The sequence below is a fragment of the Myotis nattereri genome (genome assembly GCF_964212035.1).
Source record: "Myotis nattereri genome assembly, chromosome: 3".
NCBI classification, from domain to species: Eukaryota; Metazoa; Chordata; class Mammalia; order Chiroptera; family Vespertilionidae; genus Myotis; species Myotis nattereri.
The window spans coordinates 196,475,230-196,498,442 of NC_138077.1; the positions used below are offsets into that span (position 1 = coordinate 196,475,230).

At 57.8% G+C, this 23,213-nt stretch overlaps 1 protein-coding gene across 1 annotated transcript in view; it reads left to right on the top strand.

The window, feature by feature from the left end:
• Positions 1-8,682: 8,682 nt before the first annotated feature.
• Positions 8,683-23,213, top strand: part of COL16A1 (collagen type XVI alpha 1 chain) — a gene marked incomplete at its 5' end in the record, with an annotated part of 46,105 nt that continues 31,574 nt past the window's right edge. Inside the window, 29 exons of the mRNA XM_081086094.1 lie at positions 8,683-8,722; positions 10,003-10,077; positions 10,169-10,286; positions 11,195-11,318; positions 11,610-11,876; positions 12,480-12,560; positions 12,734-12,859; positions 13,621-13,674; positions 13,969-13,995; positions 14,537-14,572; positions 15,574-15,600; positions 16,471-16,533; positions 16,817-16,858; positions 16,982-17,026; positions 17,120-17,155; positions 17,508-17,570; positions 17,890-17,934; positions 18,018-18,113; positions 18,259-18,297; positions 19,137-19,181; positions 19,323-19,358; positions 19,820-19,930; positions 20,339-20,374; positions 20,588-20,623; positions 20,699-20,788; positions 21,156-21,200; positions 21,925-21,960; positions 22,151-22,195; positions 22,480-22,611. Of these exons, the coding sequence (XP_080942220.1) occupies positions 8,683-8,722; positions 10,003-10,077; positions 10,169-10,286; positions 11,195-11,318; positions 11,610-11,876; positions 12,480-12,560; positions 12,734-12,859; positions 13,621-13,674; positions 13,969-13,995; positions 14,537-14,572; positions 15,574-15,600; positions 16,471-16,533; positions 16,817-16,858; positions 16,982-17,026; positions 17,120-17,155; positions 17,508-17,570; positions 17,890-17,934; positions 18,018-18,113; positions 18,259-18,297; positions 19,137-19,181; positions 19,323-19,358; positions 19,820-19,930; positions 20,339-20,374; positions 20,588-20,623; positions 20,699-20,788; positions 21,156-21,200; positions 21,925-21,960; positions 22,151-22,195; positions 22,480-22,611 (2,016 nt within the window). The remainder of the gene's footprint in view (positions 8,723-10,002; positions 10,078-10,168; positions 10,287-11,194; positions 11,319-11,609; positions 11,877-12,479; positions 12,561-12,733; positions 12,860-13,620; positions 13,675-13,968; positions 13,996-14,536; positions 14,573-15,573; positions 15,601-16,470; positions 16,534-16,816; positions 16,859-16,981; positions 17,027-17,119; positions 17,156-17,507; positions 17,571-17,889; positions 17,935-18,017; positions 18,114-18,258; positions 18,298-19,136; positions 19,182-19,322; positions 19,359-19,819; positions 19,931-20,338; positions 20,375-20,587; positions 20,624-20,698; positions 20,789-21,155; positions 21,201-21,924; positions 21,961-22,150; positions 22,196-22,479; positions 22,612-23,213) is intronic.

Here is a 23,213-nt window from a genome sequence, read left to right on the forward strand (position 1 = left end):
AGATCCTTGGGGTTGGCTAAAGGCCCCACAGCACAGTAGGACTGACTTGAGTTGATGATTGGTAGCCAAAGGGATGGCTGCGTGAGGGTATGCAAACCATCCCATCAGGGCCGTGGGAAGCAACTCTTGCCCCAAAGGGACCATTGGGGGTGGGCAGGGTCTTGAGGAAGGCTGGGGTCAAGGTCAGCCTGGGTGTCCTCAGTGCTGCCTGGCTCTACCCTCACCCCTGCTCCGCAGGCCCTGTGCTGTGGCGCTGAGGCCTCTGGGATGCCTTAGCAGATGTGGGCTACACCCCACTGTCTGTCCTCTGCTGTTCTGAGCTGTCACCTCTGTGCCATCTGTGCGCAGGCCCGGGGAGGTGGCCGGGCGACGGGAAGGGAAGTTTTATCCCTTCATCCTCTGGGAGCTGCCAGTCCGCCTGAGAAAGGGGGACTGCCTGTGCTGGGGATCGTTCAGCAGTGAGCATGTCTGAGCTTTTTTACCAGGTGCCGGCACCCTGAGAGCGGCGTTCCCTTGCCATTATCTCTTTAATCCTGTCAGCAAACCCGACGCGGTAGATACGGCTGTTATTTCTGCTTTTCAGAGGAAGAGGCTAAGCAATACCTCCAAGGTATCAAGCCAGCAAGAGCCGGAGGCAGGATTCGAACCCAGGTACAGGCGCTCTAGCACCACGCTGTCCGCGAGGGTTCTCCAACGTGGCCCCTGGGCCAGCAGCGTCAGCATCGCTCGGGCACTTGTTCAAAAAGAAAACCACTGAATCAGAAACTCTGGGGTGAGGCCCGACCAGCCGCTTAAGTCCTCAGAGCCCGAGAACGTATGCTCCGCTGCTCAGTGGCCCCCAGAGGGCTCCGGGGGACCTGTTTGAGACCACGGCCCTTGGGTCAGGTCCAAAGCTCTGCTCCACCACTTCCCAGCCCTGTGACCTCGATTGAGACTTAAATCTTGAATCCCGTTTGGCAGATGACAAAATAAAGGCTCAGAGAGGGGAAAGGACTTGCCCAGACCTCTTCTGTGTGGGCTCTTTCCCAGGGAGGGCTCTGCCCCGTGGGTTGGTCCCAAAATGACCAGTTCAAATCCAGCTCCGTCCTTGCCAGCCGTGTGACCCAGAGCCATCACTCACCTGCTCTCTGCCTGCCTCCTCATGCGCAGGAGGGGATGGAGAGAGTGCCTGGCCTCCCGTGGTTACTGTGAGACTAAAATGAGTTTCTCTGCGCGTGGTGCCGGCCAGCTCTTCAGAAGGGCTCAATGGCTGTTAGCTGCTGTTATTAAAGGCAGAGCCGGGATCAAACTCTGGTGTCTCCTCATGGCCCCCTCCCCTGGTCAGAGAATGATTAAGAGTTGAAAGGGGGTCAGGGAGTGTGGGAGTTCTGAGAAGCAGGCTTTCTCCGCCTTGGCACTGTGACATTTTGGGTTGGATAATTCTGCCATGTGGGGCCGTCCTCTGCAGGGCCAGTGTTTAGCAGCGTCCCTGGCCGCTACCCTCCAGGCATCGTCTGTGGGCATTGCCCCAAGTCCCCTGGGGAGCAAAGTTGCCCGGGTTGAGAACTACTGAAGTAATCAGACCTTTTTGGTGCTTTTTGGTGCTTTCACACACCAGGTGGATTAACAGGGGAACCTACAGTGTACCTCATGGTATGGGGGGGCCCAGGGTCACACAGCGGGTGGAGCGAGGACGGGAACCCAGGGCTCCAGTGCCTATCACCTCGCCAGGGGTCCCTCAGGACAGGCAGAGCCAGGAGACAGCCAAGCTGGGGCCTGCAGTGTTCTGCCTCCTTCCTGCCTGACCACTGCCACATCCACCAGAGTCTGGGATGACCTCTCCAGAAGCACCCAGGTTATCAAACCAAGCAGGTGCCTGGTGCCATGAGCTACTGAAGGAGGACGCCCTGGTCGGGCATCAGAAACTGTTGCTGAGGCCAAAGCGGCCAGGGCCCAGGGTGTGGAGCTCACCAGGGCCCTGCAGGGAGGGTGGGCATCGGCGGAGTGGTGCACCAGTTTGCCCATTGGGACCATAAAGCTGCCATCAGAGCTGAATGATGGGTCTCCCTGCCACAGGGATGCAGACAGCCATGAGACATGGTGGCAGGGCTGATGTAGGGCCAGGAGAGGGCGGGAGGGAGCATGAGAGACGAGTCAGAGAGTCAGAGAGACAGAGCCAGAGACAGGGACGCGGGCAGACAGAGATGAGTCAGGGTGGAGAGAGCAAAGAGCAGGGCAGCTCTGAGATAAGCGGGGACAGGAGACAGGGACATAAAGACACAGGGAGTGCGAGCAAAAGACAAAGGCCAGAGACACAGAGTTAGAGACACAGATCCAAGAGCAGAGGAAAGCAGGAGTAGAGAGAGACCAAGGCGAGAGAGTGCTGGAGAGGAGCGAGTCACAGAGAGGGAGGAGAGAGCTGGAGAACCAGAGATGGGACACGGACACAGGGAAAAGAGGACAGGGTGGCGAGAGAGGCGGTGTAGGCAGGAGCCAGGCCAGAGACCCCCAGAGAAGCCAGAGGAGGTGGACACGCCTGTCCTCTGCTCACAGTCTCCGCTGTGACCCAGACACTGCGTGTGTGTACCTCCGCACACGTGTACATTCATGTTTGTTTGTTTTTTGCTAGTCATCACCCGAGGATATTTTTTCCATTGATTCTTAGAGAGATTGGAAAGGAGAGAGGAAGAGAGAGGGAGGGGGAAGGAGGGGGGGAGAGAGAGAGAAAGAGAAACATTGATTGGTTGCCTCCCACTGGGGCTGGGGAATGAACTGGGGCTGGGGATCAAATGTGCAACCCAAGTATGTGTCCTTGATCGGGAAAGGAACCGAGACCCTTTGGTGCATGGGCCGACACTTTTGAGCTTCGCCAGCCAGGGCGTGTACATTCATGTTTGTGCTTTACCGCATGTCACACCGCCTATGGGTGCATGTCTGTGTCTGAGCTCAGACAGCGCACGGTGCTCATGTGCATTTGCCCACTGGCTCCCCAGTGGGTGCCAGGGGTGCCAGGCTCAGCTGTAAGGCAGTGAGACCCGAGGACAGGGCCCCTCACGGAGCCTCGTGTTTATTAGTAGAGGACAATACACAAACGAAGACATGCCAGAGCCAGGCAGAGATTTAAAACAGAGTCATGTGGCCCTAGCTGGTTTGGCTCAGTGGATAGAGCGTCGGCCTGTGGACTGAAGGGTCCCGGGTTTGATTCCGGTCAGGGGCACATGCCCGGGTTGTGGGCTCGATCCCCAGGAGGGGGCCTGCAGGAGGCAGCCGATCAATGATTCTCTCTCATCACTGATGTCTCTGTCTCTTTCTCCCTCTCCCTTCCTCCCTGAAATCAAGAAAAGAAATAAAAAAAATAAAACAGAATCCTGTGATAGGAAGTGACTTGGGGCTCCTCTCGATCTGGTGGTCAGGAAAGGCCGCTCTGGGAAGGGGCTTACGAGGTGAGACCTGTTGGAGAGCCAGCCTAGCGAAGCTCAGGGACAAGTCCTCGCAGGAGGAGGGGAGCGTTGGTGCGAAAGCCCCGTGGAGAAAACCAGGTTGGCAAATTCAGGACGAGAAGGAAGCCGGCGGGGCCGCAGCTTCTGCCGCTTCTGGGGTGAGTGTTGGACAGGAAGGTAGAGGCCAGATCATGAAGGACTTGGTAAGGCCAGGGAGAGACGTTGGTTTGAATTATGGGTGAAATGAGACCGGGAAGATGGAAGCAGAAGCCTGAAATCAACAGCTACAGATTGGAAAGGTCCTGCTGGCTGCTGGGTGGGAAATGGAAGTTGGGAAGCTCCTACAATAATCCAGGCAAAAGAGGGTGGTGGCTTGGGTGAGGGTGGGGAGAAGTGGGTGGATACGGGCTGTATTTTGGGGTAGAATCGATAGGATGGTGGTGGTTGTGCGGGGGGAGTGGGGCGGTTGAAAGAAAGGAAGGAGCCAATGATGACTAGGCTTTTAGACTGAACATCCAAGTGAATTATGGTGGCGTTTACTAGAATGAGGCAGACAGGGAGAAACACATCTATGGAGAAATAACCGAGAGGCCTGTTTGGAATGTGCGATACGCTTGTGTGCTTGTGTGTGTGCACATACGCTAGGGCCCAGGTGTGTATGTGTGCAGGCGGGGCTTCAGACCGCCTCTGCTTGGCTGTATGGGGGCTCCCGGGCCTGTCCGGGACCAGGCCCTGTCTTGGCTCTTCACTCCCCCTCCACCCCCGCCCCAGGTGCTGCCGCTGCCAGGCAGGGATTCCCCACTGGCCAGCGGGGACGGTCTGGTGGCTTGGCCCTCGGGCACTGCTGACATCTGGGCAGAGGACTCCGGCCCAGGAGGCCTTGGTAGCCCCACCCGGCAGTGGCAGCAGGCTCTAGGGCAGCTGGTGGCGATTAGTAGTGCTGTTTCCTTGTGGCAATGCCATCTGGGGTGAGGGCACTGAGCCCAGGCCCACGGATACCCTGCTTGCTGGCGTGCAGGGATTTCTGGGGCTGAATGCATGTCATGTGTCAGCCTCACTATAGGCATACATGCATGTACATGTGTGCATGTTTGAGTGGGAGTTTCTGTGAGAGCCATTTGTGTCTGTGGCCACCTGTGTATGTGCTGTAGGTCTGCAGGTTTCTCTGCTTGCATATATGAGTCATTATGCCTGTGGGCACATGTGTGTGTTTCTGTGTGTATGTCTGTGTGTGCACATGTCTGTGGGTGCATGCATGTGTGTATGTCCAAGTGCCTGCAGTGCTCTGTGCATGCATTCTGAGAATTGTGCACCTGGGTTTGAGTTGGTGTGTCTGTGTGTGTGTCTGTATATATGGAGGAGTATTATGTATGTACATGTGTCTGCATATGAACATGAGTGCCTACATGTGCATGTGGAGTCTGCACACACATGTCATGATAGAGCATATCTGACTGCATGCTTCTGGATGTATGTACATATGTGTTGGAGGGAGGAAGGGGCATGGGCTCATTTCTAGACTGTGTCTGTGACAGTGTATCTAGGTACAGCACGCGCCCCAGGCTTGGCTGTTTTGGTGAGCACCTTTGGGTGCTGTGGGAAGGTATCTGGCCTCCCCCTTCTCAGGTCCCTCCAGCTCTGGGTCCAGCCATCCCCTGCTGCCTGGGAGATCTGGGGAACGAAGGGTAGGAATTTCCCAGAGTGGCACAGTGGTTAGGAACTTATGCCAGGAATCCAGGTTAGCTGGGCATGGGTCCCGGGGGCAAGTTGTGTCCCTATGTCCCAGGTTTCCCCATCTGTAAAATGGGGATAAGAATAGAATTCTCCCTGCTGGGTGCTTGTGAGGAATAAAGGAGCTAGCTTACGTGAAGTTCTCGACACAGAGCCTCACCTAGCTGTGTTGCTTAATATTTCCCCACTGCCCACCACTGGGGCAGCTCCCTCTGGCCAGGCTGGCCTGTGCCTACCCACCCCTCAGGCCGGAGCACCCAGAAGGCTGCACCCCCTCCACTTCCCGCCTGCTGAGCTCAGCGATTCCCAGGCTCCACCACTGTCGTAGCCACATCTGGGCCGGCTCCGTGCAGGGACCACAGCCGGGGGCGCCTCCGTGGCCGTGGTTGGGGTTTCCGCTGACTCAGCGCCTCTGGCTCTGGAGGCGGGAAATCCTGGGTTAGATGGGGCCACAGGGCTACACCATGTCGCTTCTACAGAAGCCTCCCCAAACCAGTTGGTCCCCCTCACCCCCACACCACTCCTACCACTCATGGGCCTCTTGAACCCACATCTCTGTAGCTGCTCAGCCTTGGTGTCCAGAAATTTGCTGCCTCTGGGGGAGACCCTTGGAAGGGCCACCTTGACAATTCCTCTGCCTCTGGGCAGAACTGGACACATGACCTGCTCCCTTCTCCTCAGAAGTCCAGTCTCTCATCCAGCCTCAATTCCTCTTGCTTCCCCAGATCCTGGATATAAAGCAACGCTTCTCCATCGCTGGGTATAAGCTTGAATCCCAGCCTCACCCCTCACCGCACCCCCACCTCCCGCCTGGTTCGCAATAATAATGATCCCAACAGTGAATATTTATTGAGCTCCTCTTTTGTGCCAAACCCAGTAGTAAGCATTTTTACAGATGTTAACTCGTTTCCTGCTCACAACAACCCGGTAAGGCATATAGGCCATTATTCTATGTTCCAGAGGAGAAATGCAGCCAGAGGTAAACGGTGTGTTTGAAGCCGCAGAGCGGAGGACAGGGACTGGAGCCCTGCTAACTGCCTGGAGGAAGGAAGAATAACGAAAAGGGCCAGAGCAGAAGGGGTTAATTCAAACTCCCCTTCCTGGGTGGGGGCGGGGGCGGGCAGCACCCTCCCCCCAATTCAGACAGACCTAGAAACAGACTTACGAGAAATGCTAGGACAAGAAGCTGGGAAAAGCTGACCAAGGAGGCTTGGGCAGCAGCCACGTCACGGGTGCCATGGAAGTGGTGGGGGGAGGGTCTCCACCCAGATACCCCAGCCATCAAGAGGCCCAGCCAGGAAAGGAGAAGGGGGTGGCACAGGGAGGCCCTTCCAGCTCAGGCCTGGCTCTTAAAGGGCCGGCCTCCCCACCCACCCACCTGCCCCCAGAGCCCCCTTGCAGGGAGGGCAGTTCTGGGCACGCAGGGTCCCGCCTTGCTGGCTGGCTGGCTGGCTGGCTGGCTGGCTCACCTGGCGGGAACTGGGAGGGCGGGCCTAGGAGGACAGCCAGGCCAGGAACGGGGCTGTGCGTCTGCAGCCTCTGCCGCTGCCGAGCCCCCTCCTGGCCCTCCCGCCCTCCTCCTGCCTGGCGGGGCGGGTCCAGCTGTGTTCCATTAGCAGCCCTGGCTGATCCCAGCCCCCTAGAACCTCCCCTTCTTCCCCCACCCGGAGTGGCCGGCAGTCCCGCCAGTCCCGGGCAGGCCGAGAGCCTGGGCAGCCTTCAGCCCCAAGAGCTCAGGACCTGGGCCGCTGGGGACCCGAGGACAGCCAGAAGCGATCGAGGACACCCCGTGGGCCCGAGGAACCCAGGCCCTGCTCCCCCTGGCTGGCTGCCCTGGGCTGCACTGGATTCTCAGTGAGGTAGGGGGATCTCCCGCCACGGTAAGTAGGGGGCGGAGTGGGCTGCTTCCTGGCTCTGGGCTGAAGGGTCCCTTCTGCCCTGACTTGCTGTGTGACCTGGGGCGAGTGGCTTTCCCTCTCTGGGTCTCAATTGCCTTGTCTATAGGGGATGAGCTCTGAACTGAGTCCCAGTTCTGCCTCTCCCTGCCCTCAGATCTGTGCCTTTGTATTGGGGTGGGATCATCTCTTGGCAGGTTCTGTCCCTGTAGCCCCTGGCTCTGGCTGGGGCCAGGGGAGTGGAGGCCAGAGACAGGAGTGGGAAGGGGACACAAATACATCAATGTTCACGCCTCCACATGCATTCACACGTCTCAAAACAGTTGGCAGCCCTTCCATTGACTGGAAGGATGGGGAGGCCAGGATTGGGTCTGAGAGATGGGATGTGCAAACCCCCAGAATGGGGGATGATGAATAAAGTGGGAGAACAGTTCTGCCCCAGGAAGAAGGGGGTTGGGGTCCTATCTCCAAATATATTGAGGTGAGGGAGTCCTCTCTGTTCTCATTCCCTATCCAGGGCTGAGGGAGGAGAAATAGAATTCATTACAGCCGGAGGGAATGAGGTCAGACTTGCATAAGAACTTCCCAATAGCAAGGCCATTCATAGGCTAGCTGTGTACACGTGTGTATGTGCAAGCTGTTGTGTCTGGGTATGTTGGTGAACATAGATCTCTGTGAGCATGCCTGTGTACAGGTAGGCTTGTATGTATATATGGGCATATATGTGTATCCTGTGTATATCCGTGTGTCATGCTGACACATGCATGACTCTGCGCGTGTGTGTTTGAGTCTTGGGGGAGGCTGGCTGATGTATGGCTCTGCTGGCTGCTTGCTGCGCCTGCATTGATTTATCTGGGTCCATCCATCCAGGGTTTAATAAAACTAAAAGATGAACATCCATCAGCACTGAAGGTTGGCAACAACCTGAGCCCTGGTGACCTGCTCTCCCGCTCACTGTACCCATGGGGGAGGCCTCTTTGGCGCACATACAACCCTGTGATGCCTGCCAGGAAACAGCCCAGTTGTCAGCCCCTGCCCTTGTAGCAGGGCCTCCTGGCTGAGCTGGGTGCAGCTCGCTAGGTACCAGGCTAGTATATACAAATACAGCGCACAGATCGATAAAATATTAAACTGCTTCCAAGCGTATTGGTGAATAGCCCCTGCCTCCAGCTCCCTCACTCTCCCAATCGGCCTGGCCTTCTAGGATCCCCTACATGTCTCCTCCGTCCAGCGACTCTCCACCGGCACAGCCAGATGCCGCTTGGACGCTATGCTCCTGTCAGCATTCTGCTCTGGCTGGTTGCTGTCCATGCCACACCGGGGGTTAAATATTTTGAATATCAACCTGGTCCAAATCGTAGCCCAAAGCCTGTGGCTGGGCCTCTAAGAGGGACTGATGCCTGGCCAGACCTCCTGCCACCCCAGACCAGTGCTTGGGCCCCAGGGGCTGGCTGCTACTTGCCCACATGTGGAATTGTGCTGCGTGAGCTCAGCAATCCACTTCCCTGGTTTCTGTGATTTTCAGGTGCTGCGGCTGTGGCCGGCTTCTCTGAGCCAGGATGTGGGCATGTTGGGCTCCTGGCCTGTGGCTGCTTGGTCTCTGGGCCACCTGCAGCCATGGGGCAAATACAGGTGAGATGACACATGAGGCCCGGGACTGGATCCCTGAGGTGCCAGGTCCTATGTACCTATGTGACCTGGGCCGTGTGGGCACGTATAGGAGAGTCTGGAGGCTGGGTGCAGGGTGGCCTGGGGTGTTTGTGCTTGTGGGTCTGTGCCAGGTGAGCTAGAGTGTGTGTGTGTGTGTGTGTGCCCGCATATTTGTGTGTCTCTGGGCCTCTCTGTGTTTGCATCCCAGAGTCCCTCTATGCATCTGTGCCTATTCCTGTGTCTCTGTGTGTGAGACAACCCCATCGTCCCTGATACATAAACCTCTCCTGTGCACAGAGTGCTGGTCGGGCCGTGGGGTAGAGAGGAGCAGGCAGTGGGCTCTCCTACAAAAGGAAGCTGCATCCTGAAAGAGACCCAGGCCCCTCTGATCCTTTTCAAGGTGGAGACTCCATCCTCCAGCCAAGTGCTCCTCCTCCACGGCTGGCCCTGGATCTCAGATAAAGGGCCCGCCTTGAGGCCCAGACGCTGGATGAGACAGAGGGTGCAGCTTTCCAAGGCCCAAAGCCAGAGGAAGTTGACCGGGCAACTTGCCCTGCCCTGCTGGGTGCCCTCTGGGCTCGGTCGTTCAGCCTCCTAACTGAGTAGAAATTGAACTACTGGAACCCAAATCCAGCCGAAGGAGGCTGATGCGGGAGAGGTGTGCATCTGGGGGCACGTGACGGCCTGTGAATTGTGTGTGTACATGTGTGTTTCTGCATGTGTGCACATGTGCATTGCTCTCCTCTGTCTCACCGGGTCCCCTGGGGGATGGGGCAGAGAATTTCAACATCTGTAAGGAATCTGGGCCCATTGCCATGGGGTGACTCACCCTTTGCTGCTGCTGTTGAATACAGTGATAATCTTTCTGGTCAGACCTGGGGGAGGGAGGCTCCAGTGGAGTCATCAGGCTTAGGGATCCAGATGTCTTCTTCCGGCCAGGCAGCCAGGGAGTCCAATGTGCAGCTTCCAGGAGCTGTGTTCACAGTCCTGTCCCAGCTACCACATCTGTATTGCTGGGAAGGCCTTTGTGATTCTAGCCCCCATCTCTCCTGTTGTGACGCCTCTCCCAACACTTCTGCTCAATCAGGCCTATGGAGGAGGCAGGCCCATGGTTCCCGCCTGCTCCCTCAGGGTTTTAGAGACCTGAAGTAAGCTGTCCCCTCTCCAGGAGCCTTTACCTCCTTGATAGCTGGTCCAAGGCACAGCCTGGCTAAAGGTCCGGAATGTGGACTATAAACTCCTTCCTGGATCCCCAAGAGCCTGGTTGTACAGCTACCTTAACCTGTGCACATCCATTTTCCTTCCAGGTGAGAAGTGCCCACCTTCGCAGCAAGAAGGACTCAAGTTGGAATACAGAAGTGACTTATCGACCAATGTGACTGGTGAGTGCCCCTCTCATCCTGCTGTCCCCCCACTGCCTTTCTCTGGAGTGGCCTGCACTCATCTGCCCCACACTTGGTGTCTCCCCTGAAGGCTTCAACCTCATCCGCCGACTCAACTTCATGAAGACATCTGCCATCAAGAAGATCCGCAACCCCAATGGGCCTCTCATCCTGCGACTGGGGGCGACCCCGCTCACCCAGCCCACACGGTAAAGGCCCCAGAGTGACTGCGGGGAGTCCACACTGATCTCAGGCACACTCACCAGCAACGCTGGATGTGAAGGTGCTAAGCCTAGCAGCACCCATGGGTCATTTTATCCCACCCCCTGGTCTCCACTCCTAGGGCTTGCAGGGTGGGCAAAGACGGGGTGCCTGCCAGTCACCCACTCTGTCCCTCTCCTGTCTCTGGTTAGCAGTGGTTGGGGACAGGTCTGCATCCTGTGGGTATCATGAGAACCCCAGGATGGGGGTGGAACCTGGCAAGAGGGTGTGTGTGTGTGTGTGTGTGTGTGTGTGTGTGTGTGTGTGAGAGAGAGAGAGAGAGAGAGAGAGAGAGAGAGAGAGAGAGTCCAAACTCCCACAAATCCCTGGATATTCTGGCCTCTGCTTACCTCTTCAACCTCATCTCCCAAAATGGTCCTCTTTCTTTCTTGCTTCTCTAGTCCTACTGAACGCTTTTCATCTTTTTTTTAGTGTCTCTCTTCCCTGCTTCCCCCTCCCCCCCCCTCCCCCCCCGCAACACACACCCAGTTATTCTCCCTAGGACATCCTGAATTCCTTGGAAGCACTTGCCACTATTGTAATGAGGTGGTGAAATAGTCTTTCTGGGGATTCTTTGTTTATGGTCTGCTCCCCCCATCGCCTCCCGCCCCGTCAGGCTCGAAAGCTCCGTGAGGGTGGACACCTCCTCTGTGGTCCCCCTACTGTCATTTCCAGCAGCCAGACCCACACCTGGCACATAGTAGGCACTCAAGAAATGTCTGTAAATGAGTGGGTGTGTATTGGAAAGTGTGAGCCTGCAGGTATCTTGTGTAGGTTCAACAGTCCCCAGGGCCCAGGGTGGGCAGTAGGCGGTCTCTCCCCTGAGCCTTGGGCACCCTCCCTCCTCTGTCCCCAGCCGAGTATTCCCTCGGGGCCTCCCCGATGAGTTCACCCTGGTGCTGACGCTATTGCTGAAGAAACACACCCACCAGAACACGTGGTATTTGTTTCAAGTGACCGATGGAGAAGGGTACCCGCAGGTGAGCCCCACTCCTACACCTATTGCTCTTGGGGCTGAGAGCAGCACCAGTCCCGCCCAGCTCTGTCCCAGGTGGGGATGTCTGCGCCGCCCCGCCGCACCCCAGTGCCCACCCTCCAGGCCACCCCCACCCCGCCAGCACCTCTCTCACCCTGTGACCCCAGCCAGTGTTCTTCCCTTTCTGGGCCTCCGTTTCCTGTCCTGTGAAATGAACCTGAGGGCCCTTAACTGTGCCATGCTGTGGTCCCGGGGCTCTGATCCTCTGTCCGGCATCTTTCCCAATTCCCCCCAGATTTCCCTGGAAGTGAACAGCCAAGAGCAGAGCCTGGAACTGCGGGCCCTGGGCCCCGACGGCGACTTTGTGTCCTGCACCTTCTCGGTGCCCCAGCTCTTTGACCTGCGTTGGCACAAGCTGCAGCTGAGCGTGGCAGAACGCGTGGCCTCCGTGCATGTGGACTGCACCTCAGCCTCCTCCCAGCCTCTGGGGCCCCGGCGACCCGTGCGGCCTGTGGGTCATGTCTTTCTGGGCTTGGATGCTGAGCAGGCCAAGCCCGTCTCGGTGAGTGCGAGGTGGGGCTCTGGCCCCTGCTCCCGCTTTCTGGGGGCCTGAGCGAGCTCCCTGCAATCTGTTTCTCACCAGGTCCTTCCCTTGCTCAGAATCCTGGCTTGGCTCCCCACTGCCCCCCAGATGCATCCTAAACACAGTCACCTGGCACTCAAGGCCCTTCCGATCTGGTCCTTACAGATGTGCGCAGTGGCGGCTTCCTTGACTTCTCTCCTTGTAGCTCTGTTCTTCTCGATTCCATCCTGGCCGTCCACGCCCGCTAGACTTTCACACCTCCGTGCCTTTGCCTGTGCTGTTAGCTTCCCCTGCCATGCTTTTCCTTGCATGCTGACGGTCTGCTGGTCCTGCATGCCCAGCTGGAATGCAGCCTCCTCCCCCCCGTTTCTCTGGGCCAAGGTGAACATTTCTCCCTCCTCTCCCTCTTCCCTGCACACGCAGTGTCGTTTCCTTTTGGTGACAGCGATATTCCTGATGGTCTCCCAGGCCAGACTAGAAACCCTCTGAGGCCAAATCCTAGGGCGGAGCCTTCTCCGTGCCTCACTGGGGACCAGGACTAGCTGCTAAAATGGAGTGAAGCTGACTGTGTGTCCCCTGCAGTTTGACCTTCAGCAGGCACACATCTACTGCGACCCCGAGCTGGTGCTGGAGGAGGGCTGCTGTGAGATTTCACCGGGAGGGGTGAGTGGCCCGCCCCGGCACAGCGGGGGGAGGGGGTGACGGGGCACCGCGCAGGGGCACAGTGTGCTGGAGGTGGGCGATGAGGAGGAGATGCCTAGAAATCTTAAGATGAGTGGGTGAAGGGTGGTGTCAGCCTTCTGTCCTGAGCTCAGCCCTTCCCTCACACTGGACAGTGCCCTCCAGAGACCTCCAAGGCCCGCCGGGACACCCAGAGCAATGAGCTCATCGAGATCAACCCGCAGACGGAGGGCAAGGTCTACACTCGCTGCTTCTGCCTAGAGGAACCTCAAAGGAGCAAGGTGGGTGGGCAGGGCAGGCAGACATGGGCCCAGCAGGCATAGGGAGACCACTCCTCAGCCAACCTGACTGAGGTCTGCCCCAGGGTCAGTTGTACCTGGGGTGGGGAGGGCCCTGGAGGTCTGCCTGTGTGTGTACCATTCCTATAGGGTTCAGGGAGGCAGAGAGACAGCCCGTGGGATGACCCTGTGCCTGCCTGCCTATTGGCATTGAGCTGTGCCCATCTAGCTCTGGCACTACCCAGACCCTCATTGATGCCACCCCAGGCCCTCCTGGTGAGGGCAAGATTGAGGTTTGTAACCAAAGGCAGTTTCCAGGACAGGAATACCTGAGGCCAGAGGCCAGACCACACTGTTTCCCTTGGGGTTTGCTCACTCTCCTGGGCCCAGACCCGGTCAAGGCCAGGCTGGTTCTGCACCCAGCATCCTGGCCAGCTGTCCTGCTCATTCGCAGGTTCTCTAGGGGTAGCCTGGAAGCCCAGTTCCCCTCTTAGCCCCACCCACCAACTGGGCAACCTCCCTGCCCACTGGGCATCATGCCCAGCCTTTGGCTGCAGGAACACAGGATCTCATTGATTCACGGTCTCGTTTTCTCCGACATCACGTGGGTGGGGGGAAAGGAAGGGGTCAGTGGGGTGTCAGGGGCCTGAACAGGCTCTTGATGCCCTGGGAGGTGCCAGATGTCACCTGTCTGAGTACCCCTTTCCAGCATGGGCCCCAGACTTGCCCCTCCTCAACAGCTCCCCTTCATTCTGTCTGCCCAGGTGGATGCCCAGCTGACGGGAAGAATCAGCCAGAAGGCAGAAAGGGGAACAAAGGTAGAGATGGTGGGTGGGGGGAGGAGCCCACGGTACCCTCAGTCTGCCCTCCATGCCTCCGTGCCCTCTTGCATAAGAGACTCTGCTCCCACACTCTTCCCACCTGCCCCCTTTGGACAGAGCTAAGACACATAGGTGCCAGCTCTGAGAAGGAAGGATGAATGGGAGTGAGGCAGACACAGTACCTGGCACTACTGAGGGCACCTGCTCCTGGTGGTTCTTGGGCAGGGGTGTTAGAAGCAGTGCCTCATCCCCTCCAATCCCTGCCCACCCCCATGCCCTCCCTCTTCCCAGGCCCATCAGGAGACAGCCCCCGATGAGGTAAGCCTCCCATCTAGACTGGCAAAAAGAGCTCGGTTGAAGAGGTGCCAGCATGAACCCTTTGGACAAGGCTTTGGGGCACTGCAGCCTGGGCATGGGGGTGTGGGATGACTACACAGCTCCCAGCATTCCTTGGGGATCAGTGCTGGGTCATGTCTGTCTGCTGCCTTTCCTGGGGGTGGGGTTTAGTCCTGGATACTCCTGCTGAGTTGGCAGCAAGTGGCCATGGGCATCATGGGGAGAGCCCAGGCCTTGGCCGTGGGACCCCAGATTATAGACCCCATTCTGCTCTGACAAGCTGTGTGACCCAGAGTCCGCTGCTAGTCCTCTCTGGGCTTCAGTTTCATCATTTGAGAAATGCCTGGCTCTGGGTGGGTAGGAATTAAGGGGCAAGAATTGTTGGATATGATTCCTATCTTTATGCTCCCTCAGACTTCGCCCAGAACATACATGATGTTCTGTGTGCTTGGTGCGTGTGTGGGGATGCATGGGTGGTCCTGAGCTCTCAGAGCTGACCTCCTGGCCTGTTCTTCCCTTTCAGTGCCCACCCTGTGTCCATGGTGCCCCGGAAAGCAATGTGAGTGAACAGGAGATGTGCAGCGTGGGGTGGGCACTGGCTGGGAGTGAGCGTTGCTCAGAGGTTTGCTTGGCAGCTTCCTGCTTAAGGACAAGGGGTCTTTGTGCACTTTCACACTCCCTCTCTGCCCATCTCCCCGAGCTGGGCTTGACCCCACCCCCATCCTCACCAGCCAGGCTGCATGGAAGGCAGCCTCGCGCCCTGTGATCTGGGCCATGTATTGGGATCCAGTGCAATGGGGACCGGGTGGTGGCCGGAGGATCAGGGCCTTGGCTGCAGATCCCAGCTTTGCACCCCGCCCCCCCCAGGACTCAGGCCTGCTTTGCTTGAGGGCCCCCACATGGTCTTGGAAGATGAGAGAAGGGGAAGGACTCAGAGTGACACAGCCCAGCACTGGCCCCCCCAAAACACATGCTGGCTCAAGGCCTCCCCTCCTCGCCCTCTCTAGCTGGCCCTGCCCACCCTCCCTCTGGGGTCCAGAAGGACAAGGGAGAGGAACTCAGTGCAAGCCCAGCTGGTACCCAACTGTGCCTCTCCCGTGAGCAGCATGCGTCACCACTTCCCCAAGGCCTGATATTCTGAGGTGACAAGTCACATTGGTCCACAAAGGCTACAAGTCCTGCTCCCCTCAGCTCCAAACCCCCTGCCCTTGGAAGTGCCCCTTTTTCCATCTAGTCCCCAACCAAATCTGGTAAGGCTGCAGTCCCCAGCTAGACAGGGTTACCATGGCAACCAAGCAGCCATGTTATCCTAGCAACCGCGGGGCGGAGCCAGCCAAAGCCAGGCAGGTTTGGACAGGGTGGGTTGGACCCCTGTGCAAGTTCGACAGCCTTAGGATACCAAGTCAGCCAGCTGGTTGCCTGGGAGACAGATCAGGGACTGGGATTCAGCGTGTTGTTCCTGTCACCACGCTGTGGGACCCTGGCTAAATGGATTGTCCTCTCTGGGCTCGGTGTCTTCTCCCTCTCTGAGGTGTAATGCTCTCTCCTCTGTCCCCTCAGGTCACAACTGGTCCCTCTGGCCTCCAGGTGAGTTCCAGATGGAGAGCAGGACACTCCTGCCCGCTTCGGAGATCCCAGCCCATCCCACACATGTCACCTCGGGGCTGCATTTCTCTCAGGGCTACCTGAGTCTGTACGTGTGTGTGGGGACTAGACATGTGCGTGTTGGAAGGAGTGAAGGTTGGGTGTGTATAAGGGTGTTAAGAACCGCTCTTTTCAGAGGCCCCGCTGCACATCGGGCTGTGGGCCACACATGTGCACATCCATGACCTTCCCGAATCCTGATGGGGTAGGCCGCATGCATACAAGTGTGAGCTTGTGCGCTTGTGCATACCTGTGAGTATGTAATAGCTCTTGGGGCCACCCTCATGTGAGTGCTGACTGAGTGCTAGGCCCAGTGCTAAGCACTCTACCTGCAGCATAAACACCTGGTACCACACGTTGAGATAGTTGCTGACATGGGCCCCATTTTTTTGATGAAGAAACTGAGGCTCAGAGAGGTCACATGACTTGAGTCACGTACTAAAGCAGTAGGAGCAGGACTTGAACTCAGGCAGCCTGACACTCATCTCTGTGGGTTTCTGCTGCTCCACATTTGCATCCATGCACGTGTCCCTGTGTCCCTGGGTGCTGCGTGTGAGCTAGTGTGCTTGGGCAGGGATGTGGGGGAGGGATACCCTCTGCGTGAGACTATAGATTTGCCAGCTAGAGCCTCTTGGCCTAGGAGAGACGTGTGGTTGAATGCATATGGAATCCATGTGTTGTGTGTATGGTGGGGGTTGGGTGAGGCTGTGCTCATTTACACACCCTTGTGGGGTGGATGGTGGAGAAGACCAGATTAGGGAGGCTCCCATGTGCCCCCTCTGGTCCCAGCACCCATTTTGGTCTCATCCACAGGGAGGGAAAGGTGAGCAGGGCCCGCCTGGCCCATCAGGCCTCAAGGGAGAGAAGGGAGCCCGGGTAAGTGCCCCAGCCGTGCCTGCTGCAGGACCCTTGCCAGCCGTGCCCGGGGGGTGGGGGTGGGCTGGGATGTGAGCCATCATCCCCGTCATCTCAGCCGGAAGCCTGCAGCCTGGCCCAAATGAGGGATGAGGGCCAGGAGCTGTCTAGGGGTTAGTGTGGAAATCTCTATTTTCTAGGGGCACCTAGGACTGTGGGATTCCTGGGCCCATCCTCTTCAAAACAGGTCTGGGGAGACTCTCCTAGGGGGCCCCACCCCTGATCCCTTGCTCCCTACCCCCAGGGCAATGACTGTGTCCGAATCTCCCCGGATGCCCCGCTTCAGGTAAGAGCTGGAGGTTTGGCCTGCTTTAGCGCCCTATGGGGTTAGCCCTGGGGAAGGGGCTGTGCCCTTGGCCGCCCATGGGGGGACCCTGGGCTCCTCTCAACACCTTGTCTCCCTGCTCAGTGTTCAGAGGGCCCGAAGGGAGAGAAGGGGGAGTCAGGAGCCTTGGTGAGTGCGGGACCAGGGGGAGGGCAGGGGCAGTGGGGCCCTAGCCTTCCTCTCCTTTATCACGCCTTCTTTTGTGTCCCCAACTCATCTTAGGGACCCTCAGGACTCCCGGGCTCCACAGGCCAGAAGGTAACAGGTCTGGATTTGAAGGGGTGGGTGGCAGGGAGATCTGTGGGCTCTGCAGACATGAGGAGGGAGGTGACATCAGGCACAGAGTTGGCAGTACCCGCCAATACTCCCAGCCATCCCACCATGTCCAAATTCCCACCAAGACCTCGAGGGAAGTGCCACCGGCCCCAGAGTGAGCGGTCTGGCTGGTTTGGGAGTTCTGGTCTACCTTCCTGTGGGGACGAGGCCCTTTCATCTCAGGGGCAGCAGAGACCTGGGCCTCGAAGGGAATTGTCTCTCCCCTGGACGGAGCTGCCCTTGTTCTTCCAGACCCTGCTCTCAACCCCAATCACTTTGTCGCTACCTCTTCCAGGGCCAGAAAGGCGAGAAGGGAGACGGAGGCATCAAGGGCTCCATGGGAAAGCCAGGCCGAGATGTACGTATGGCTCCCAGCCCCTCCCCACCACAACCCCACATCCCTCAGCCTGGGGGTCTGGAATGCTAGAATTTAACCATCGGAATCCACCCTGATACCCTCGCTCAGACAGAACAGGCCTGGGAGAGGCAGGCTGTGGCTGAGGAGTCACAGCCAGGAGGGGGCCTCCTGACTCCCGGCCTTAGAGCCCCGACCTCCAATACCCTGAGGCTGACGTCTGATGACCTTGGGGCACTGGGTGGAGTCTGGCTTGGTGAGGGACAGTGTGGTGGGCAGTGGGTCTGGGCCAAGCCTTGGCCGCTCTTACACCCACCCACAGGGCCGGCCGGGAGAGATCTGTGTCATGGGGCCCAAAGGACAGAAGGTGAGCTGGGGGTGTCTGTGGGGTGGAGAGTGGGTGCTGAGCCTAGGCGGCAGCTCTCTCACACCCACATAACCCCTGACTAGGGAGACCCTGGCTTTGTCGGGCCTGAGGGGCTGGCAGGAGAGCCCGGGCCACCTGGCCTACCTGGGCCCCCTGGTATAGGACTTCCTGGGATCCCGGTGAGTACTCCTTGCCCCTCCTTTCTTCCGAGACCCTTCTCCTGCCTGGCCAGTGGTGGGGGGCCAGACCCAGGGTCCTGCTGGGGGAGGGGCTAGAGTAGATCCCTCTGTAATGTGAGGCCCCTGGCACTGCTTCTGCCCTCAGGGGGACCCGGGTGGCCCAGCTGGTCCCAAAGGAGACAAGGTAAGCACAGGCTAGAGCATGGGCGCATGGGGGAGTCCCCTGCTTGGCGGGAGGAGAGAGAATGGGGCTGGGGAAAGCTGGGGTGATGAACATGTGGGGGGAGCGGGGCCAGGCATCCATCTGAGGAGGCTGGGCTCTCTGCTCACCAGGCCCCTAGGTGGGGCGTATCCCCCTCCCAGTGCTCGCCGACGTGGGAGCCTTGGCCTGGGTTCCAGACATCGGGAAGGGCAGCCCTAAGTCTAGTGATGACCAGAGGGGCCTTGATTGGAGGGCCCACGCTCATTTTAGGGCAGTGGTTCTCAACCTTCTGGCCTTTAAATACAGTTCCTCGTGTTGTGACCCAACCATAACATTATTTTTGTTGCTACTTCATAACTGTAATGTTGCTACTGTTATGAATCGTCATGTAAATATCTGATGTGCAGGATGGTCTTAGGCAACCCCGGTGAAAGGGTCGTTCGACCCCCAAAGGGGTCGCGACCCACAGGTTGAGAACCGCTGTTTTAGGGCCTTGCGCCTCAGTGAGCAAAAAGCCCTGAAATGGTGGTCTGTCTGTCTGCTGCGGTTCCTCTGGGGTCACCCAGATCATGTTCCAACCTACTACCCTGGGAAGGGGTACCGAGAGGCCTCAGGACACCCTTCCTTTGCAACCAGAGGACTTGCATTAGACAGGCATGAGGACAGGCAGCAGAGGGGGGTCTCCGCTGACCAAACAGACCAGGAGGCGAGGGGAGATTTGACAGATTCTCCTGCCACCAGAGAGGGGGCTGCATGGGGACGCGGGGACGGGCTGAGGTCACAGCCAGGAGCCTCCCCCTTCACCCTTCTTCTGACCACAGGGCAGCTCCGGGGTGCCGGGAAAGGAAGGTCCTGGCGGGAAGCCTGTGAGTGACCCCAATTCGGTGGGGGTGGGGGGGCACTGCCCACCATGTCCAAGCCTGCCCCACCAAGGCTTCCAGAGGTGGGGCTAGGTCCTCAGGCCCTGTCGTGATGCACCAGCCCTAATGCCACCTCTTCTCCTACAGGGGAAGCCAGGGGTGCCGGGGCTGAAGGGAGAGAAGGTGAGTCCTCAGCCGCGTTGCCCAGGTTGGGGTGGGAGTGGGAGCCCCACTCTGGAGGTGACACTAAGCACCAGGGCCCTGAGACAAGGGTGCTGACCTTCCTCAGTGGACCCCCACCCCCTCTTTGTAACTACAGTGTGCGAATGTGACTGCCAAACACAGAGCCTGGCTGGGGAGTTTCACCGCTGGGCTCAAGGCCCGCCTCAGCCACTCATGATTTATGACCGTGACCAGTTCCCACTTCTGTAAACGGGCACGAAGCTTTCTGATGGCCGCTGTGAGGACGCAGTTTTGCGATGCCCAGGAATCAGTTGAATGAATGAGTCAGCTGAACAGAAAGCCCCTCCAGTGTTCCTGCTGATGTTGGGGCTAGGGCGCTGGCCCCCCAATGTCCAGAGCTCCTTGTTTTATCCTGGGTCTCAGCCCCACCTTGCCCACTTATGGTCTCTCTGTTCTTCTAGGGTGACCCCTGTGAAGTGTGCCCAACGCTGCCTGAAGGGTTCCAGAACTTCGTGGGGCTCCCTGGAAAGCCAGGGCCCAAGGGGGAACCGGGTGATCCTGCACCAGCCAGGGTGAGTACCTAGGGTGGCCATGGAGGGACCCCACAAAGAACCTGAGGGTGTCACCACGGAGTGGAGTTGGGCAGAGAGACTGGGTACCTCTCATGGCCATAGAGAGACTGTGGGCAGAGGGTCTAGGTGCTTAGCTCCACGGCAGCGGCTGAACCATAGAGTTTAGTGCTGGGCTAGAAGGCCACCCAGGTCTCCGTGGCAACCCTGCAGCGTTCCTAAGGAACTGCTAAAATGCCTTTTGGGCAAGCTGATGTGGAGCCAGCCCTTATAGTGAGCGAGGCTGTGCTCTCCGCCTGGGAGTGGGTGCTGGTGGGGATGGTGGGAAGGAGTGGGCAGGGCTGGGTTAGGGTCCTGGCCTGGCCTCCCCACCCCACCCCACCCCACTCCCTCACAGACTCTTTTTTTCAGGAGGACCTGGGAGTTGTAGGACAGAAAGGTGATCGGGTACGTATAGGGACTTCCCGGTGGGAGAGCTCAGCCTGGCTTCATGGGTTGATGAGCACTGGCTCTGGGGTACTGCTGGCCGGAGGCCCCGTAGGGCACTTGGGTGTTTGAAATGCTTGTGGTGTGTGACATGGCCGTCCTCATACGTGGCTAGGACGTTGGGGCGTATCCCTACATGCCCAGTCTCAGCCCATAAACCTTTTCTCCCCACAGGGAGACCCTGGCATCCAAGGCCTCAAAGGAGAGAAGGTGAGGGAACCCAGTCACCTGGCTGCCCCCTCTGACTACTGGGAGCCTTTTTGATCCCTTCTCTTCCTTCTTCAGGGGGAGTCCTGCTTGTCCTGCAGCCCAGCTGTGGGGGCCCAGCAGCTTGGGCCTTTGGGGCCCGCTGGCTTCGGGTTTCCTGGCCTTCCGGTGAGCAGCTCCTTCCTGCCAGCCCAGCCCAGTCCAGCCCGGCCTTGCTCTACAGTGTCCTCCCTGGCTCCTTAGGCCCCCACATCTCAAGGCAGAGGCCAGGGGCCGGCCCTGGGGCAGGTGTCCCCAGCCTGCAGCCTGTCCCTCCCTTCTTCCTGCACTGCCCCAGGTTACTCGCCCCCAGAACTCCCTCTTAGAACCTCTGAGTCCCCAGCTGTATAACTGAAATAACTGTCCAGCTGCCGGCAGGGCTGTGGGGTGTGTAATTCTGAGCCGGCTTCTTTTCCTCCGAGGACACTGGGGCCCATGGAGTCTCAGAGGGGTGGGAAGGGAGAGATGCTGTCACTATAACTTGATTGTTTTTCAGGGGAAAGTTGGGGCTCCAGGGCCAACAGGGCTGAAAGGAGAAAAGGTGAGGCCTGGATTAGAAGTTAGGAACACCTGGGCTTCTTAGTAGGGAGACAGGAGCCCTGGGTGGGGAGTAGAGACAAGATAGACAAGACACCAAACTGTACATTTGCAGTGAAATAAATTCATCAATGTTTTGCAAACTGGAGTTGAAGAACATATTCCTGAAAGCCCTCATGTTCTCCAAGAGAATTCCTTAATGTTGTATTTTTAATTTAGTGATAATATAAAGTAATAAAGTACATTCAGGATGGCCTTCTAATAATATAATAAAATAAATACCTCTTTACTACTTATTATGTGCAGGGCACTGTGCTAAGTGGTTGTACATATATTGTTTCCTCTTCCCAAAACCTTATAGGGTAGAGACCCCATTATTCCCATTTTACAGAGGAGAAGATGGAGGCACAGAAAGGCCAAGTAAATTGCCCAAAGTCACATGGGTGTGCAGAAGTGGGATTGAGCTCAGGAAGTCTGTAATCTTCACCTCTCGGCTGGGTCCTCGATTTCAGGGCCCGTGTTAACTAACATGTGTGTTTATGGTTGAATTAGAGCATTGACCTTACAGTGCAGCGTGACTCAAATGAGGGGTTCTGTGGGTGTGCGAGGGTTAAGTGTGAGAAACACTGGAATATATGTCCAGACTCGGCTCTCCCAGGCCAACCTGTCGTTTCTCAGCTAGAGCTTTGCACTCCCATGTGACCTGCTGTTCTCTCCTTTGATCTCAGGGTGATTTCGGGGAGGCAGGGCCAGCTGGCAGTTCGGTAAGTGCACTCTGGGTGGGCGGGCGGGCGGGCGGGCGGGCAGCAGCAGCTCTGGGAAAGGACGAGGTGGGAGGTGCTGCCCACTCCCGGGGAGATGACGGGCCTGGATGGTGCCTCCTCCTGGCTCAGGCAGATGCTGGGCATCACATGTGTTTTGTGTTTTGTTGTTGTTGTTGTTTGTGTCATATAGGGGCCACCAGGACCAGTGGGACCCGCAGGAACCAAAGGGGAAAAGGTGAGTATGGGGACATTCCCCACCCAACAGCCTGGGTAAACTTTCCAAACACATCTCATGTTGCTCCCCTTCAAGCTCTCCAAGGCTCCCTCATGTCTGAGGGTCCCAGCTGACCCCTTAGCGTGACCCCTGATGACTTGGCCCCACCTTCCTTTCTTACCTGTTCTTCCACAACCTCTCCTGGGATATCCATTGCCCATGAGAGGTGCCATGTCAGGCCTGGCTACATTCCCCAGACTCCAAGCCTGGCCTGGGGCCTCCAACCCTGTGTCCTTGCTTGGCAGGGGGAGCCTTGTGAGCCATGCTCAGCTCTGTCCAAGCCTCAGGATGGGGACAGCCACGTGCTGGCCTTGCCTGGCCCTCCTGGAGAAAAGGGCGAGCCTGGGCCTCCGGGCTATGGCCTGCCAGGAAAACAGGTGAGCTCCAGGGCCTCACAGCGGGGATGCAGATAGAGCTGTAGAGAGGCGGGGGCCCTCTGCCTCCCCGGGTCTCTTCGCTCCCTGGGCAGTGGGGAGTAGGTGGGTCACCCAGGCAGGAGTCTGGCTCAGGTCTTTTCCCTTAATCGATACAGTATCCGAGAGCAGACACTTGGGTCCCAGGACATAGCATGATGGGATGTGTGGAAAGAGTACCAAACTGGGACCAGACAGACCTGTGTTCAGAGTCCAGGTCTGCTGTTTCCTAGCCTTTAGACGTGAGCAAGTCCCTTTTGCGCTGTGCTTGTTTCCCGTGCCTGGTGGTGGAAAGCCTAGGATGTGTGTGAGGCCCTTAGCACACACTAGGCGTTCGGGAAATGACAGTTGCCACTGTGGTGATTATTATTGTCACTGCTTTAACCAATAACAGTAAACACTGGCAGTGTGCACAAGGAGCCACGCACTGCGTCACCTATATTAGCTCATCTAATCTCACAAGAACCTTACAGTGTAGAAGCCCATGCTATTTTATCATCCCCATTTGACGGATGAGGAAACCGAGGCACACAGAGATGAAGTAACTTGCCAGGGTCACCCAGGCA